Source organism: Esox lucius, chromosome 2, assembly GCF_011004845.1.
Source record: "Esox lucius isolate fEsoLuc1 chromosome 2, fEsoLuc1.pri, whole genome shotgun sequence".
In the NCBI taxonomy this organism is placed as follows: Eukaryota; Metazoa; Chordata; class Actinopteri; order Esociformes; family Esocidae; genus Esox; species Esox lucius.
Window position 1 is genome coordinate 37,831,737 of NC_047570.1, and position 16,210 is coordinate 37,847,946.

Below are 16,210 nucleotides of genomic sequence, written 5' to 3' on the forward strand. Positions count from 1 at the left end.
ATGTAGTATCAGTGTTGTAGTACTTGGTTTTCCTGAGTTGTGACTAGACTTGGACTGGCCTACTGAACCATTGCTCACTCACACTTGGATTAATTTTAGCTTTGATCTCATAATGATAATGAATAATTATCTGCAATGCATCTGCTGGTGACATGTGAGAAACTGTGGGCAGATGTCTGTGGTTTTTCTTGCTATCATGCACATTGAGCAGGCACCTCTTATAGCCCGTCACTCACCAGGCTTCTAGTTAGCTACCCTTTGTCGGATCAAGAAGCAATTTTTATTTAATTAAAACAATTGCCATTGGGAAACAGCAGTCTTCATATGTTTGCCTCTCCCTGTAGAAAAGTAGGCTGACATCGGGCTACTTTTGTCATTTTGGTCAAAGCGCTTTAAAAAAAAATCCTAGTAAATAAATAAACATGAATACGATTTAAACAAAAAAACTTGTGATATTTTTTATGTAGGTTGGCGTGTCCATGACAAAGTTATTATGAACAAGAATGAATAATAATAACGCAAATCACTGCACTCACGCCGAGGACCCCTTTTTCCCCGGTCTCTAAATCTGTTAGGAAGCCTGAAAGCAGCTCATGAAAAGTCTCGGAATGCCCATGGTGTTTGCAAGCGCAGAAAGAGACTTTCGGTTGGTCTGTGCGACCAATGATATTCGTGTCTGAGGGGCGTGGAACATAAGACGTTGGGGTTTGAACGCCTACAACGTTAGGTTAGGTTAGGTTTTGCATTTAATTTCGTCTGGAAAACAACACTAGGACTTTAATTGTGGGGGGTCCTGCTAGGATCTCAATACCGCGATACATGGCGGCGAATATGTCTGTTATCGTTGTCCTTTTGTGTGGGATTCTTATCCCCGTCGTAACGGGTGAGTTTTTCAGTTGGAAGTCGATCATTGTTCATCGGTCATTCTAATTCTTCTAAGCGAATAAGATGGGGCGAGTCTGACGCTAACGTGGGTTAGCTAGCTAGGATAATGTCTGTTTTTAGGTGTATTTTTTGAGTCAATTTTAATAGGACGTTGTCTTTTTACTGTACCATGTTTGGAAGAAATGTGTATGTTCTGTCGCTGTCAGTCAATGTAGTGTGCAACATTAGTCTAACTTTCGCTAAATACTTATCATTATTTTGCAATATCCACTGTCCGAAGTTAGGTCACGAACAGTAACTACATGTGTATTCCCGAGTGGATCACAGTTGAAGAATCCGTATTACATCCGGTTTGCATGTCAGAATCTTGTGACTAGTTTTCGTAACAGTTTTATTTCCTGCTTACATGACGTCAACAAGACGGGGGTCTTTCTCGTAAACGACTCCTCTTTCGCCCCTGTTGTTTTGTAACGTTAGTAATATTCGTAAGTTCAAAGGATTTTACCAGAGTTTCCGTTTATATGTTGCTCACTGTCTGCTTCTGATGGGGGTGAGACCAGTCATTTGTTTCCATAAACCAGACATTTGAGGAACCAATCAAGGATGTCTGCCCACTATAGCCACTAGATAATGTCACGTCAGGCTCTAAAAGCAGCATGAACAGGCCCCTTGTTTTTCTTTGTGGCTAGTGGCTTCCGAAAGCAATCAGAGCCCTTTGTCCACATTTTGTTGTGTTGTAGACCAAATTGATTAATTAGATATCTTTTTTTGCCATCAATCTACACGCTATTCCCCATAATGACAAAGGAAATATTTTATTTATATTATTTGTGCCAATTTATTGAAAATGAACAAATACAATATATGTATTTAGGCACTCCAAACTGAGCTCAAATTGCATCTTATGTCTTTTGATCCACCTTTAGAAGTCTGTAGAACTTAGTTTCAGTCCACCTCTGCCAAATTAATTTGATTGGACACAATTTAGAAAGGCACACTGGCCCTCATTTATCATTCTTGCGTAGAAACGGGAATATATGTAGGCGTAAGATTTTGCTTACACTCCTCTCACCGCCTGATTTATGAAGCTTTGCGTACCTTTAAAATCCAGGTGTACGCAATACCTGCCCTTGATAAATGCCGCGGCAGAAAACGACCGTCATTAGAATAACACGCCCCTATATATTCAAGTCTCCACTTCCCCCACGCCCTCATTTTATGCTATGGACACACGAAAGACGGCAAAAAAGAGAAACTTCTCTGACGTGGAGATTGAGACGATCACCATGGAGGTAGAAATAAATAAAATTGTTTCATTTGGCAGTTTAAAAAGCGGAATAAAAGATGTGATGTGGAATACCATTCATTCACATTAATAATTGCATGACAATTTGTAATATTCGTCTTATTATTTTATGATATTTATTATTAATGACGTTAATTGTTATTTAGAAGAAGAATGTCGTTATTATTATTTCTATTATTATTATTTAAAAGAAGATGAATGTCATTTTTATAAAAATTTTTTTTACAGTGGGTCATAATATATCATATATTTTAGTTTGTCAGTGCGTTAGGATATTTTTTTCTGCGCATTTCCGCACTAACTCAAAACGTGCGTACACCACCTCCTGAGCTGGCGTAGGATTTGAGAGTGCCGCACGCCAACGTCCATATTGATAAATCTCAAAGTCACCGTGGTTTTGGGTGTATGCCAGGTGTACGCTGGAAATTTGGTGTACGCACATTTGATAAATGAGGGCCACTGTGTCTATCAAAGGTGCCACATTTGACAGTGCCGGTCAGAGCAGAAATCAGGACATGAAGTCCAAGAAATTCTGAAGACCTCTGAGATTAAGTTGTGTCAAGGCATAGATTTTTTTGATTAGATTACATTTTTTCATTGAACAAGTACAAGTACAGTACAACAAAATGCTGTTAGTGTTTAACCAGAAGTGCAACAGAGGAGGGCTGAAAATGTACAAATATTAAGAACATGTATGTTACAAGTGGAATGTATAGGTGTGCCGTGGAGAAAAATGCAGTACAAATGGCAATACTAAATGTGCAATTGAAGCAAATAGAAGATAGCAGAAAATGTACAATTATTAAGTGTTGTGCATGTCAGATCTGGGGAATGTTTAAAAAATAAATAATTGGAGGTACCCAATAGCACAGTACACTCCATCAATGTGAAATGGAAGATTTTTGGAACCGCCAAGTTAGTTTTCTTTCTAGAGCTGGCCATATGGGCAAACTAATAAACCGGTAAGGCCTTTGTTGTGATAGGTGACCATTAATCAGTGGTCACTTCAGAGAAAGACAACCATCTCTGCATCACTCCATCAATCAGGCCTTTTTGGTAGAGTGGCCTAACAGAAACCACTCTTGGGTAAAGGGTATATGACATGTCACCTGAAAGACTCTGGAGGGGATGTGGATAAAGATTCTGTAGCCTGATGAGACCAAAATGAAACTATTAGTTATGAATGCCTGAATGCCAGAGTGCTACATCTGGCTCAAACAAAGTTCTGCTCATCACCTGGGAAAAAACAGTTCTACGGTGAACTGCAGTGGTGGGAGCATCATGCTGTGGGGGTGCTTCTCAGTGGCAGGGACTGGATGACTGATCAGGATTAAGGGAAAGATGAATGGAGCAAAATACAGAGAGGTCCTTGAAGAAATTTGAACCGGGACAAGTTTTTGAATGTCCTTGAGTGTCCCATGAAAAGACCAGATTTGAATCCAATTGAAATTATTTGTGGGGAGACCTGAAGATTACAGTTCACAGATGTAGATCTAGAAGGAAGAATGGGAGAAGCTACCCAAATCCAGGTTTGCAAACCTGGTAGAGGTATATCCAAGAGCACCGTGGGCTGGAATCACAGACACTGATTAAGCGTAGTCTAGGACTATTAAAAACAAGCTCAATTTAGTTTTCTGTTGAACCTCTTGATGTATTAGTCCTAGACTAGGCTGAATCCGTGTCTGCGAAACTGGCCCTAATTTGTGTACATGAGAAAAAGGGTTTGTTTTTCTAGACGTGTTTTTGCTTTGTCATTATGGGATATTGCGTTTGGCAAAAAACTATTAATTATACAATTAAGTCTAACAAAACTAAATGGGGAGGAGGTGAAGGGGTTTAAATACTTTCTGAATCCACTGTACAAACATGTCGATCCATTATTACCCACACATATAATCTTTGGTGGTTTTTATACAATTATAAATACTTGTTGTTGTGACAGTTTTGTTATAGCCGTTTCTGTATTTTCCTGTCTGTCTAAAGTCTGAATATAATGAATTTTGTCCCAAAATGTATCAAATGTGTGATGCCCAACTATCTCCAACCAGCGGTGTTCAAAGCAAAAATGTTTGTCTTTTTCTTGTTTCCAGCCGGGGAAGACTGTGAAGGCTATTTAAAGAAATCAGGACTTTATGTAGCTAAGCGGGACTGTGGATATTTTCTGCACTGCTGTGGGACGTGTGAAAATAGATACTGCTGCGGGAACATCCAGGATACTCTGAGTGAGTCTGAACAGGACCGCTGCAATTCAAGGTAAAATAACAACAGAAAACAACTACTGCTGTGTTCCACATCCAATGACTCCCTATTCACTATGTAGTACTTTTGGTGGACTGTGGTGAACTGATGACCAGCCTGAATGACATTTATTTGAATGCATTGCGTTAAAGCTGAAACCCCTGAGTTGCATCACCAACATTTTAGGATGGTGATGAAACACATTTTCACTTCCTCTTTTTACAAGCATTTGTACTGGCAGTAACTGCATTTACAGACACGTAGTAGACCATCCTCACTGACTCCACAGGCGTAGAGACGACCATCCTCACTGACTCCACAGGCGTAGAGTAGACCATCCTCACTGACTCCACAGGCGTAGAGTAGACCATCCTCACTGACTCCACAGGCGTAGAGTAGACCATCCTCACTGACTCCACAGGCGTAGAGTAGACCATCCTCACTGACTCCACAGGCGTAGAGTAGACCCTCCTCACTGACTCCACAGGCGTAGAGTAGACCCTCCTCACTGACTCCACAGGCGTAGAGTAGACCCTCCTCACTGACTCCACAGGCGTAGAGTAGACCCTCCTCACTGACTCCACAGGCGTAGAGTAGACCCTCCTCACTGACTCCACAGGCGTAGAGTAGACCCTCCTCACTGACTCCACAGGCGTAGAGTAGACCATCCTCACTGACTCCACAGGCGTAGAGTAGACCATCCTCACTGACTCCACAGGCGTAGAGTAGACCCTCCTCACTGACTCCACAGGCGTAGAGTAGACCCTCCTCACTGACTCCACAGGCGTAGAATAGACCACCCTCATTGATTCTACCAGCGTAGAGTTGACAACAGTCACTGAATCCACAGGTCTAGGGTAGACCACCCGCATTGACTCCTCAGACCTAGGGTAGACCACCCCCATTCACTCCACAGGTCTAGGGTAGACCACCTTCATTGACTCCACAGGCCTAGGATAGACCACCTTCATTGACTCCACAGGCCTAGGGTAGAGCACCCTCATTCACTCCACAGGCCTAGGATAGACCACCTTCATTGACTCCACAGGCGTAGAGTAGACCATCCTCACTGACTCCACAGGCGTAGAGTAGACCATCCTCACTGACTCCACAGGCGTAGAGTAGACCATCCTCACTGACTCCACAGGCGTAGAGTAGACCCTCCTCACTGACTCCACAGGCGTAGAGTAGACCCTCCTCACTGACTCCACAGGCGTAGAGTAGACCCTCCTCACTGACTCCACAGGCGTAGAATAGACCACCCTCATTGATTCTACCAGCGTAGAGTTGACAACAGTCACTGAATCCACAGGTCTAGGGTAGACCACCCGCATTGACTCCTCAGACCTAGGATAGACCACCCCCATTGACTCCACAGGCCTAGGATAGACCACCCCCATTGACTCCACAGGCCTAGGGTAGACCACCCCCATTGACTCCACAGGCCTAGGGTAGAGCACCCTACATTCACTCCACAGGCCTAGGATAGACCACCTTCATTGACTCCACAGGCCTAGGATAGACCACCTTCATTGACTCCACAGGCCTAGGGTAGAGCACCCTCATTCACTCCACAGGCCTAGGATAGACCACCTTCATTGACTCCACAGGCCTAGGATAGACCACCCCCATTAACTCCACAGGCCTAGGGTAGACCACCCTACATTCACTCCACAGGCCTAGGATAGACCACCCCCATTAACTCCACAGGCCTAGGATAGACCACCCTACATTAACTCCACAGGCCTAGGGTAGACCACCCTACATTCACTCCACAGGCCTAGGATAGACCACCCCCATTAGCTCCACAGGCCTAGGGTAGACCACCCTACATTCACTCCACAGGCCTAGGATAGACCACCCTCATTGACATACACAGGCCTAGGGTAGACCACCCTCATTCACTCCACAGACCAGCCTACATTCACGCCATAGGCCTAGGATAGACCACCCTCATTGACTCCACGGGCCTAGGGTAGACCACCCTACATTGACTCCACAGACCATGGATAGACCACCCCCATTGACTCCACAGGCCTAGGGTAGAGCACCCTACATTCACTCCACAGGCCTAGGATAGACCTACTTCATTGACTCCACAGGCCTAGGGTAGACCACCCTCATTCACTCCACAGGCCTAGGATAGACCACCTTCATTGACTCCACAGGCCTAGGGTAGACCACCCTCATTCACTCCACAGACCAGCCTACATTCACGCCATAGGCCTAGGGTAGACCACCCTACATTGACTCCACAGACCATGGATAGACCACCCTCATTGACTCCACAGACCATGGATAGAACACCCTCATTGACTCCACAGACCATGGGTAGACCACCCTGATGTACCACAAAGCAGCACCAGGGACTTGCACAGCAAACCATTCAACAGACACTTTTATCCAAGGGGACATTTAACATATTTCACCTGTATTATTTTCTTCTTTTTTTTTTACAGAAGAGACGAAGATAACAAGATGCGTTTTAACATTTATACGTAAGTTCCAGGGTTCTCTCTTTATTTCAGTCTGTAGACTGCAGTCTGAGTTACTGCTGTTTTTCTGACCGCTCCTTCGTGTTTGTCTGCAGTAGTGACACAATGACCATCTCCTTGTCCGTGATTGGAGTCATCATCATCTTGATCATCATCATCTGCTGCTGCGTGTGTCCATGTTGTTGTTTGTACAACATGTGTCGTAAACCCAGACGTAAGTGTGGGGTTGGGGGTGTGTTGGGTGGGTGGGTGGGTGTGGTGGTGGGTGGGTGGGGGAATGGGGGTGTGTGGGAGTGGGTGGGAAACAAAATCAACTGAAATGTCCTGACCAGAGTTGGGGAAAGTAACTTTTTACAGTTACTAGTTGCAGTTACTTAGTTACTTGCTGTAGAAAGTTATTTAGATACTTAGTAATTATGCCCAAAAGGCAACAGATTTAATAGGATGTTGTATAATTATGTAGTCAGGTTTTGTGTAGTCAGTGTCACTCAACAGCATATAACATTAACCTAACAATCTTTATACAGCAAGAGTAACCAATCCTATTATCTCAAATAATCATATGCCATAATGCCAAATAATATTTACGTTTAGTTCTTTAATCAAGAATCTCTTTAATCAATAAATCACTTTGTATTGCAAGTGCCTCCAAATGTTCAGGCCAGGCTGATTTAACAGCCTATATGTGCAGACTTCAATACTGGATAGATCCATTCTGGTGAATGATGAGGAACAAAAATAACATCTGTAGCCTGATACACTGATAAACACACATTCTCAAAAAGAAAACAGCAATTTGAAATCACTTTGCAATAATGTGTATACTGCATTAATGTTTCATTACTTTATTCAAAGTTGAATAATTACTAAATCTGTTTTTTAAATGATTCAGAAAAATTGTGTTTGGAGAGCTGGTGCTGCCATCTTTGCGTCCTTAGTTGCCACTTGCTACTAGAGAAAAAGTTATGGTGCGTTCCATTCGGAGGTCGGAATCTCCCGAGTTCCAAGTCGGACGTTTTAACTGGAAAGCCCCCTAAAGTCAGAGCACCAGCTCAGAAATTGGAACAACCCCAATAACCCAGAGTTTGTAATCCAAGATGGCAGCACCTTGTATCAACAGTAAAATTGACATTCCACATATACCATTTAGCAGACTGTGTTATAATAGAGGAAAATTATGTTTATAGTAAATGTTACAATAATCTGAAGAGCACTCACCCGTCCAGGTTACAGGTTAGAAATATAATGAAAAACATTGTATGTATTCCGAAAGGGCGAGCACAACAAAGGCTTAAATGGGGATATCCATCTTGTTTTCTGTCTTTCGACACTGGAACGCCGTCAACTTGGGCGTTCCAGTGTAACTCCGGTGTGACGTCATTCCCAGTTCTGAGTTCAAAGGTTAATGGAACGCACCATAATGCTGCGTGAGACTACATAGGTTGGGGAAATTGAGTAACACGTTATTTATTTGAAAAGATAACCAGTGAGGGATTACTTAAATTAAATTACTAACATGTTATGTTACTCATTACCTTTCTGGAAACAAAATGAATAAAAAAGCTGCACACTCTAAACTCACATGCATATAATCTTTCAACAAGACCAACGTTTCAACAGACACGCTGTCGTCATCAGGGTACAATGAAGAACACTGCAAATCACATGCTTTTATAGGGTATTGTGGGACACACACAGGTGCTTGTAATATGTCAATCAGAGAGATTATCTAATTGGACAATAAAGGAGTAGTGTGTCAAAATTGGATAGGGAAACAAAATAAAGAATAGATATATATACAAACAAGAATACACCAAAGGCCACAATGGCACTAAGCTGTATCAATAACCAAGAGTAAACCATGTTAAAAATGAATACACAAATCAAAGAAATGGTTTCAGATCATAATCAATATTGAGACCTAATGGAGCAAGGGTCCTTAAATTAAAGATCCAAGCCGCCTCTCTTTTTAACAGTAAATTGTGGAGGTTGCCTCCTCTCCTAGGAAGGGTGACATGTTCAATGCCTATATAGCGGAGAGACGCAATAGAATGATTCATCTCAATGAAATGAGCAGCAACAGGTTGCGTCGTGTCTTTACACCTAATGGTGCTACGATGTTCTGAGATACGAACCTTTTATTCTCTTTTTGTTTTGCCCACGTAGTGCTTACCACAGGGACATGTTAAGAAATAAATGACAGCCTTAGTAGCGCACGTGATTACACCTTTTATAGGGATAGGTTTTCCTGTTTGGGGATGTTTAAAAGATGTACACTTAAAGGTGCCATTACATTGAGCGCAGGCATTGCATTTGTAGTTTCCATCAGGTAAAGGAGCCAACAGTCGTTGACCATGGGTAGTTAGAGAAGGTAAATCGGAGTGTACTAATTGATCTCTCAGGTTTCGACCACTCTGACTACTGTAACGCATTACTTCGTTACACTGGTCCTGACATCACGTGAAAACATGTTTTGGTTCTGACTGCTCAAAAAGCATTTGTAGGTTAATAGAGTAGGGGTCAGAGGTTTGGGTCATGTTGACACCCACCACCTCCCGGTATTACTGGTTAATGTGACCCAGGGCCGTGTGTCTCCCGGGGTCAGGGGTCAGAGGTTTGGGTCACGGGGTTTGTGTTGACACCCACCACCTCCCGGTATTACTGGTTAATGTGACCCAGGGCCGTGTGTCTCCCGGGGTCAGAGGTTTGGGGTCACGGGGTTTGTGTTGACACCCACCACCTCCCGGTATTACTGGTTAATGTGACCCAGGGCCGTGTGTCTCCCGGGGTCAGAGGTTTGGGTCACGGGGTTTGTGTTGACACCCACCACCTCCCGGTATGACTGGTTAATGTGACCCAGGGCCGTGTGTCTCCCGGGGTCAGGGGTCAGAGGTTTGGGGTCACGGGGTTTGTGTTGACACCCACCACCTCCCGGTATGACTGGTTAATGTGACCCAGGGCCGTGTGTCTCCCGGGGTCAGGGGTCAGAGGTTTGGGGTCACGGGGTTTGTGTTGACACCCACCACCTCCCGGTATTACTGGTTAATGTGACCCGGGGCCGTGTGTCTCCCGGGGTCAGGGGTCAGAGGTTTGGGGTCACGGGGTTTGTGTTGACACCCACCACCTCCCGGTATGACTGGTTAATGTGACCCGGGGCCGTGTGTCTCCCGGGGTCAGGGGTCAGAGGTTTGGGTCACGGGGTTTGTGTTGACACCCACCACCTCCCGGTATTACTGGTTAATGTGACCCAGGGCCGTGTGTCTCCCGGGGTCAGGGGTCAGAGGTTTGGGTCACGGGGTTTGTGTTGACACCCACCACCTCCCGGTATTACTGGTTAATGTGACCCAGGGCCGTGTGTCTCCCGGGGTCAGAGGTTTGGGGTCACGGGGTTTGTGTTGACACCCACCACCTCCCGGTATGACTGGTTAATGTGACCCGGGGCCGTGTGTGTCTGTTTGGGATCATGACACCACCCTTACAACACCAGTTCCACAAATCCAAAAAGCCCCACAGACAGAAGCTGTGGGGTCGTTGCTCCTACAGGGTTTCCCCAGCCCCTGCTGGTTGCTCTGGCTAACACAGAGGTTTCACATTTAACCCTAAATCAGCACACCTAATTGAGTTATTAACTAATCATCTGGCCTTTATTTAATTCACTCTCTTCCAGGATCTGTTTGTTGCAGGACATTAGCATGCCGACCCTGTTAACAGACGGATGGGATCTTAGCATGTCAGGAGTGTCTAGAACATTGTAAGACCAACCATGCACACAGCACTGGTTATACTATGGTTGCCATGATGAAGTCATACCATGACAAATTCTACATTTGGACCAATGACTGGATCAGACCAGCCTGATCAAATGATCTGCCAGGTGGGAACAAAAACCTGAAGTGTTTCATCTCTCCATTGGATTGGAGATGAACAGATCTGCACTACCCCCTACTTGGTACACACATTTTGACAGATGGGCACTTAAACAGTTAATTATGTTATAACGGGAGTCCTCGATGGTTTCTGCTCATGCCAAAACAGGTTTTTGGCCACTAGAGGCCCCTATCCATCTCTGTGAGGCAGGTCTTCCCAAACATTCCCTGAGGAATATGTTGGGACTCATGTTCAGTGGGTTTGAAACTAAAATGAGAAAGTTACAGTTTATAAGTGGATGTTCCCTTTCAACTGGCCCTTTATTATCAAAGGGGACAGAGAGCAGTCAAATGGGCTGAACTATTCCACACGTGCTGCAGTGAGACATCAGTTTTGCCACAGTTTCCTGAGCGATCCACCACTGGGGGGCGGAGCCTTCAAAACCTGGAAGTGGTCAGACCACTCCCACTTGGAACCCTGACAGACCAGCAGAGGGAAGGAGAAATCTACAGAGGAAGGTGGCATGTGGACTAAATCCCTATGTAGCGCCCTTGTTTTTGACCAGGGCCTGTCATTTGGGATGCAGCCCTGTACTCTGACGGGCCCAGCCCTCCTCGTCATGGACTGGGCGAGACACAAGGGTAGATATCCGACAGCGCCCAACTATGTAACCACTTCCCCTTTACAACGTAGTAGGAATCCACTGTAATTAACCCCACCCACTGTGTCTTTAGGACCAGACCAAACCGTTTTCACATTCCGTTTTGAATTCCAAATGCTTTCACATTCCGTTTTGAATTCCAAACATGGAATTTTTTAACCTGTGTAACTGCTTTAACAAAATTTCGTTTTGGGCGCTGCCCTCGTAGCCACAGCTGATTTATTTTTGTGTGTATTTGTATATACACACTTACTACAGAGGTGTCCAAGTACAAGATATGGTATTTCTAGTGGGGTCAGTAGTAATCATGTAGTGAGGTGATAAAGGTTACCTCTTAGAAATATTACTGAATATTAATTGAATATCATCTTTATGATAATTTTATGTCTAATAATTTGACTCTATGTTGTTTGTAAACATATGCCATCATTCATGACCATGACATGCTGGAAGTTCTTAGAAAAAGTTGCCAAACATTTAAAAGATCCTTTTTTTAACACGAACCGTACAATCATCATCTCTCTTTTTCATGTTGAACTGGGAGTGTGTCTACCTGTTAAAAAGCCATATGTCAAATTGGTCAACAAAAAGAAAAGATTAAGATGGGCAAAAGAACACAGACGCTGGACAGAGGAAGAACTTTGTCTAGAAAGACAGCTTCCCGGAGTGTCCTCTCCACTGAGACTGGTGTTTTGTGGGTAGTATTTAACTGGAGCTGCCACTTGAGGACCTGTGAGGCGTCCTTTTTCTCAGACTAGACACAAATATATTTGTCCTCTTCCTTAGTTGTGCACAGAGGCCTCCCTCTGCTCTTTCTATTCTGGTTTCTATTCCAGTTTGTGCTGTTCTGTGAAGGGAGTAGTACACATCGTTGTACGAGATCTTGGCAATTTCTTGCATGGAATAGCCTTCATTTCTCAGAACAAGAATAGACTGACGAGTTTCAGAAAGTTCTTTGTTTCTGACCATTTTGAGTTTTTTCGAACCCACAAACATTGGTGCTGAAGATACTGAACCAGTCTAAAGGCCCGTGTTACTGCTTTTTTCAGCTGTGCTAACATAATCACAAAAGGGTTTTGCAATGATCACATAGCCTTTTAAAATGATATCCTTGGATTAGCAAACACAGCGTGCCACTGGAACACAGGAGTGATGGTTGCTGATAATGGGCCTCTGTACGCCTATGTAGATATTTCATAAAGAATCTGCCGTTTCCAGCTATAATAGTCATTTACAACATTAACAATGTCTATACTGTATTTCTGATCAATTTGATGTTATTTTAATGGGCAAAAATTAGCTTTTCTTTCAAAAACAAGGACATTTCTAAATGTAACCCTAACCCAGACTTGTGAACAGTTTTGTACATCTATCTGAGTCCCTGGTTAAGCTGGCACTTCTGTCCTCCCCCAGCGGTGATGACCACGACCACCCACACCACGGTGGTGAATACCCAGTACCCCCAGCAGCCTGTCCAGTCCTACCAGGGCAGCCCCCAGTACCCGGCCTACCAGCCCGTACCTGCTCAGCATGGTTACGGTGGCCACCCGCAGGCTGGCTATCCGGCAGGACAGCCCATGCCCACCGCGCCGGGGTACCAGGCCCCGCCCTGCCAGCCAGGGCCGCCGCCCCCCTACCAGGAGATTGGTGAGTGTGGAACACCCGCTGTTGGTCCCAAACGAAACCCTGTCATGTGTCATGCATCCTAAATGGTACCCCCTAGTGTGCTCTGGGCCCGCTGGTCGGAGGGGCTCTGTGTAGGGAATAGGGCTGTGTTGGTGTCTACCAGCAGGGCAGGACTGGAACAGCCACTTCCCTGGTCACACCCCGGATAAAGCAGGCTAAATGTAGATTTTTCCACATAGATATATCGTACATGTTGAGGGCTGTATAAAATCTACGTTGTGGAAAATGCTGACATTAAACCGGTATACAAAAATATCAATAATGTATTGAACATAGTAGGTATTCAATATTTTTTTTAATTTTTATTGATGCCTAAATGTTTTAATAAAATGTCTGGATAGCTTCTCAAAAACAACAACCCTGGAAAAGGAAGGTGGGTCTGCCATGTTCTTCTGTTTCCTCTGTCACTAGGAAGGGAATTCATGTTTCTGTTTGTCTTACTGCTGCCTGCAGTGCACCAGTTTTGTTTCCGGTTTTACAGAATAGATAACATTGTCTCAACAAAACACACCACTCTTTGACATTCGTTTCAACAAATTGTGCGCCTCTCCACTTCACCCATTCACCTGTAGACAATCTTCGGAGACAGTCAGTTTGTTGGGCAGTGGTGTGACCTGCCCCCCCCCCCGCCCCTGTGATTGGCAGAGAAACCGCTGTTGGTGAATTGATGAGTTGATAATGCATGCATGAGATGCAAATGCATGCATTAGCATTCACCTGGCTTTCAGTGGATAAGACCAGTGGAAATCATGTACCTGTATCCTGCACTATAAAAAATTATGGATTTGCGGCGAGAAAAGAACAGTCAAAAGTACAATCCATTTATTAATTACATTCAGCCCTACATGCTTGAGTTATATACATGTGAGAATGATGTTCATTGGGGTGTGTCCTCTTATTTACTTTCTGACTCTTAACACTGGGGCCCCCCAGAGGTGTGTCCTCAGCCCTGCTTTACCACATGGTTCTTAACATTGTGGCCACCCATGGATGTGTCCTGATTTACTTCCTGACTCTTAACACTGGGGCCCCCCAGAGGTGTGTCCTCAGCCCTGCTTTACCACATGGTTCTTAACATTGTGGCCACCCATGGATGTGTCCTGATTTACTTCCTGACTCTTAACACTGGGGCCCCCCAGAGGTGTGTCCTCAGGCCTCTGTTGTTTCCCTGTTCACCCATGATTCTGTGGTTCTGCATGACACTATCTTAAACTTAAAGTTAGCTGCTGACACCACAGTTGTACCCTGATAACCACAAGCAATGAGTCAGCTTACATGGAGGTAAGATAACTGTCATGGTGGCTCCCTAACCCGTCAATATCAGCAGCACGCCTCCATCCGCATCAACGGAGCGACCATAAAGAGTCTAGTTTTAGGTTTCTTTACTTGATGGCTGAGTAATGTTGTCAAGGCGATGTGAAAACGTCTCCAAGCAGGCAGTCCAATACAAATATACTCTGAGACACCTTGACTACCTGGGCAAAAACCTGGGCAAAAACCCAGCTCCTCTGTGAACAGTGCATGTCTGGTCTCCTCCGGGTTTAATGCTCTCTGTCCTTCCCCCAGGTCCGGGCTATCCACCTGCCATTCCGGTGCCATATAGCCAGGCTGCCTTCAGCCCAGGACAGCCGTCCTACCCCCTCCAGCCTCCTTCCCAGCCCGGCTACCAGGCCCATGCTGGTGCTCCCCCCGGTCAACTGGACTTCCTCTCCCCCCAGCCCCCTTACAACCCAGCCTTCACGGATCCCCAGCCTCCCAAGTCTGGCTACTGACGCCCCCACCCGCCACCTCCCATTCTGTGACCCGCCACCTCTCATTCTGTGACCGACCGACTCGAGCCATAAACGCATTCATGATCAGGACGATTCGCTGAGCTTCCCTGTCTGTCCCCTATGTAGGCTGCTATCCTGGTCAACAGTAGTGCCCTACATGGGAAAGGGGTGCCATTTGGGATGAACCCAATGTGTTTACTTTGTTTGGAGGCAGGAGTGTTGTTGCCTCACAGTCTTGTCCAAGAGTGGTAGAGGCTTGGTCAAGTCTTGGGTTGCGTTCAACATGAAAACCTATTCCTTGTGTTATTTGCTACTTTTGAAAACGCTGGCATTTTTTGTGTCGACCAGGCATCTGCTGCGGCTGTGCACATAAGTCTCCCAGCGGAAAAACACTGAGGGACCGTTTCCACTTTAAAACATTTTCTCTTCTCTCCCGATGAACAGGAGAATAAGATTAAAGAGTTAGGGTTTTATTTTTTTTTACATATGCCTTTGAGAATGTATTTTTGTGTTCTACATATTACAGCGTTTATTAGAGTTAATTTTTTACTCCAGTCTCTTTTTGCCGATTCATCACCTGATGTACTTAACAAACAGCACACCTCATTCAGTTTTGAAGGAGGCTGGTAGGGCAGGTAAGCATCGAGCCTCAAGGGAAGATTGACAATTTTCACGGCAAGAAACTATTACCCCAATAAAGTATTGTCTCCATGTTTAACAAATTGTACACTGTCAAAAAAAAGAGTAGGCACATACATTTTTATAGTTTGAATTTGTTTTTTGACACATTTTCAATACATTTAGTGTCTTCTCTTTTGAGATTTCAGTGTTTAAGTCAAACCCATCAGCATGGTTGTTTCTGCCACACCTGCCATTGGGAAAACTTTTAAAAGCATGATGAGAATGGTGGTTGCTGTGCCTCCTACTGCCTGTTTTAAGTAGGCAACCCAAAACCTAATCCGACATCCAAGTTCCTTTTTCTACCACATTTCAGGTAAATAGCTACATAACTCTTTTGAAATTCAATTAATTGTCCTTAAAGATTCCATGTAGGAAGGGTTGACCTTTGAAATGCATCATACAGTTCAACCTCCACAATTGGCTTCTTGTCCCTGTTCACTGCACACAAGGACTTAAAAGTGGGTGAACACAAGTTGAGCAATTGTAAATGACAAAATGCTTATGTTGTAAAGTCATTCTACTGGATAAAGGCTTCTAATCTCTTTCTAAGTGACCTGTTCCTTGTTGCTTCCATGCCTCATTACTCAGTAGTGTGCCATAAAGGGCGCTCCTAGACCAG

The 16,210-nt window shown here is 44.5% G+C and overlaps 1 protein-coding gene across 1 annotated transcript; it reads left to right on the top strand.

Moving 5' to 3' along the window:
• Positions 1-607: 607 nt before the first annotated feature.
• On the top strand, positions 608-15,989 carry si:dkey-42i9.6 (uncharacterized protein LOC558619 homolog). Its single transcript, XM_029113430.2, has 6 exons — positions 608-883; positions 4,282-4,444; positions 6,889-6,927; positions 7,020-7,138; positions 12,866-13,099; positions 14,705-15,989. The coding sequence occupies exons 1-6, from the start codon at positions 820-822 to the stop codon at positions 14,908-14,910; spliced, it is 825 nt and encodes a 274-aa protein (XP_028969263.2). The 5' UTR covers positions 608-819; the 3' UTR covers positions 14,911-15,989.
• The last annotated feature ends 221 nt before the right edge of the window (positions 15,990-16,210 follow it).

Coding starts and splice junctions, on each gene's coding strand:
- si:dkey-42i9.6 (XM_029113430.2), top strand. CDS start 820: ATGGCGGCGAATATGTCTGTTATCGTTGTCCTTTTGTGTGGGATTCTT. Junction 4,445..6,888: donor CAGGACCGCTGCAATTCAAG/GTAAAATAACAA, acceptor TTTTTTTTACAG/AAGAGACGAAGATAACAAGA. Junction 13,100..14,704: donor GCCCCCCTACCAGGAGATTG/GTGAGTGTGGAA, acceptor TCCTTCCCCCAG/GTCCGGGCTATCCACCTGCC.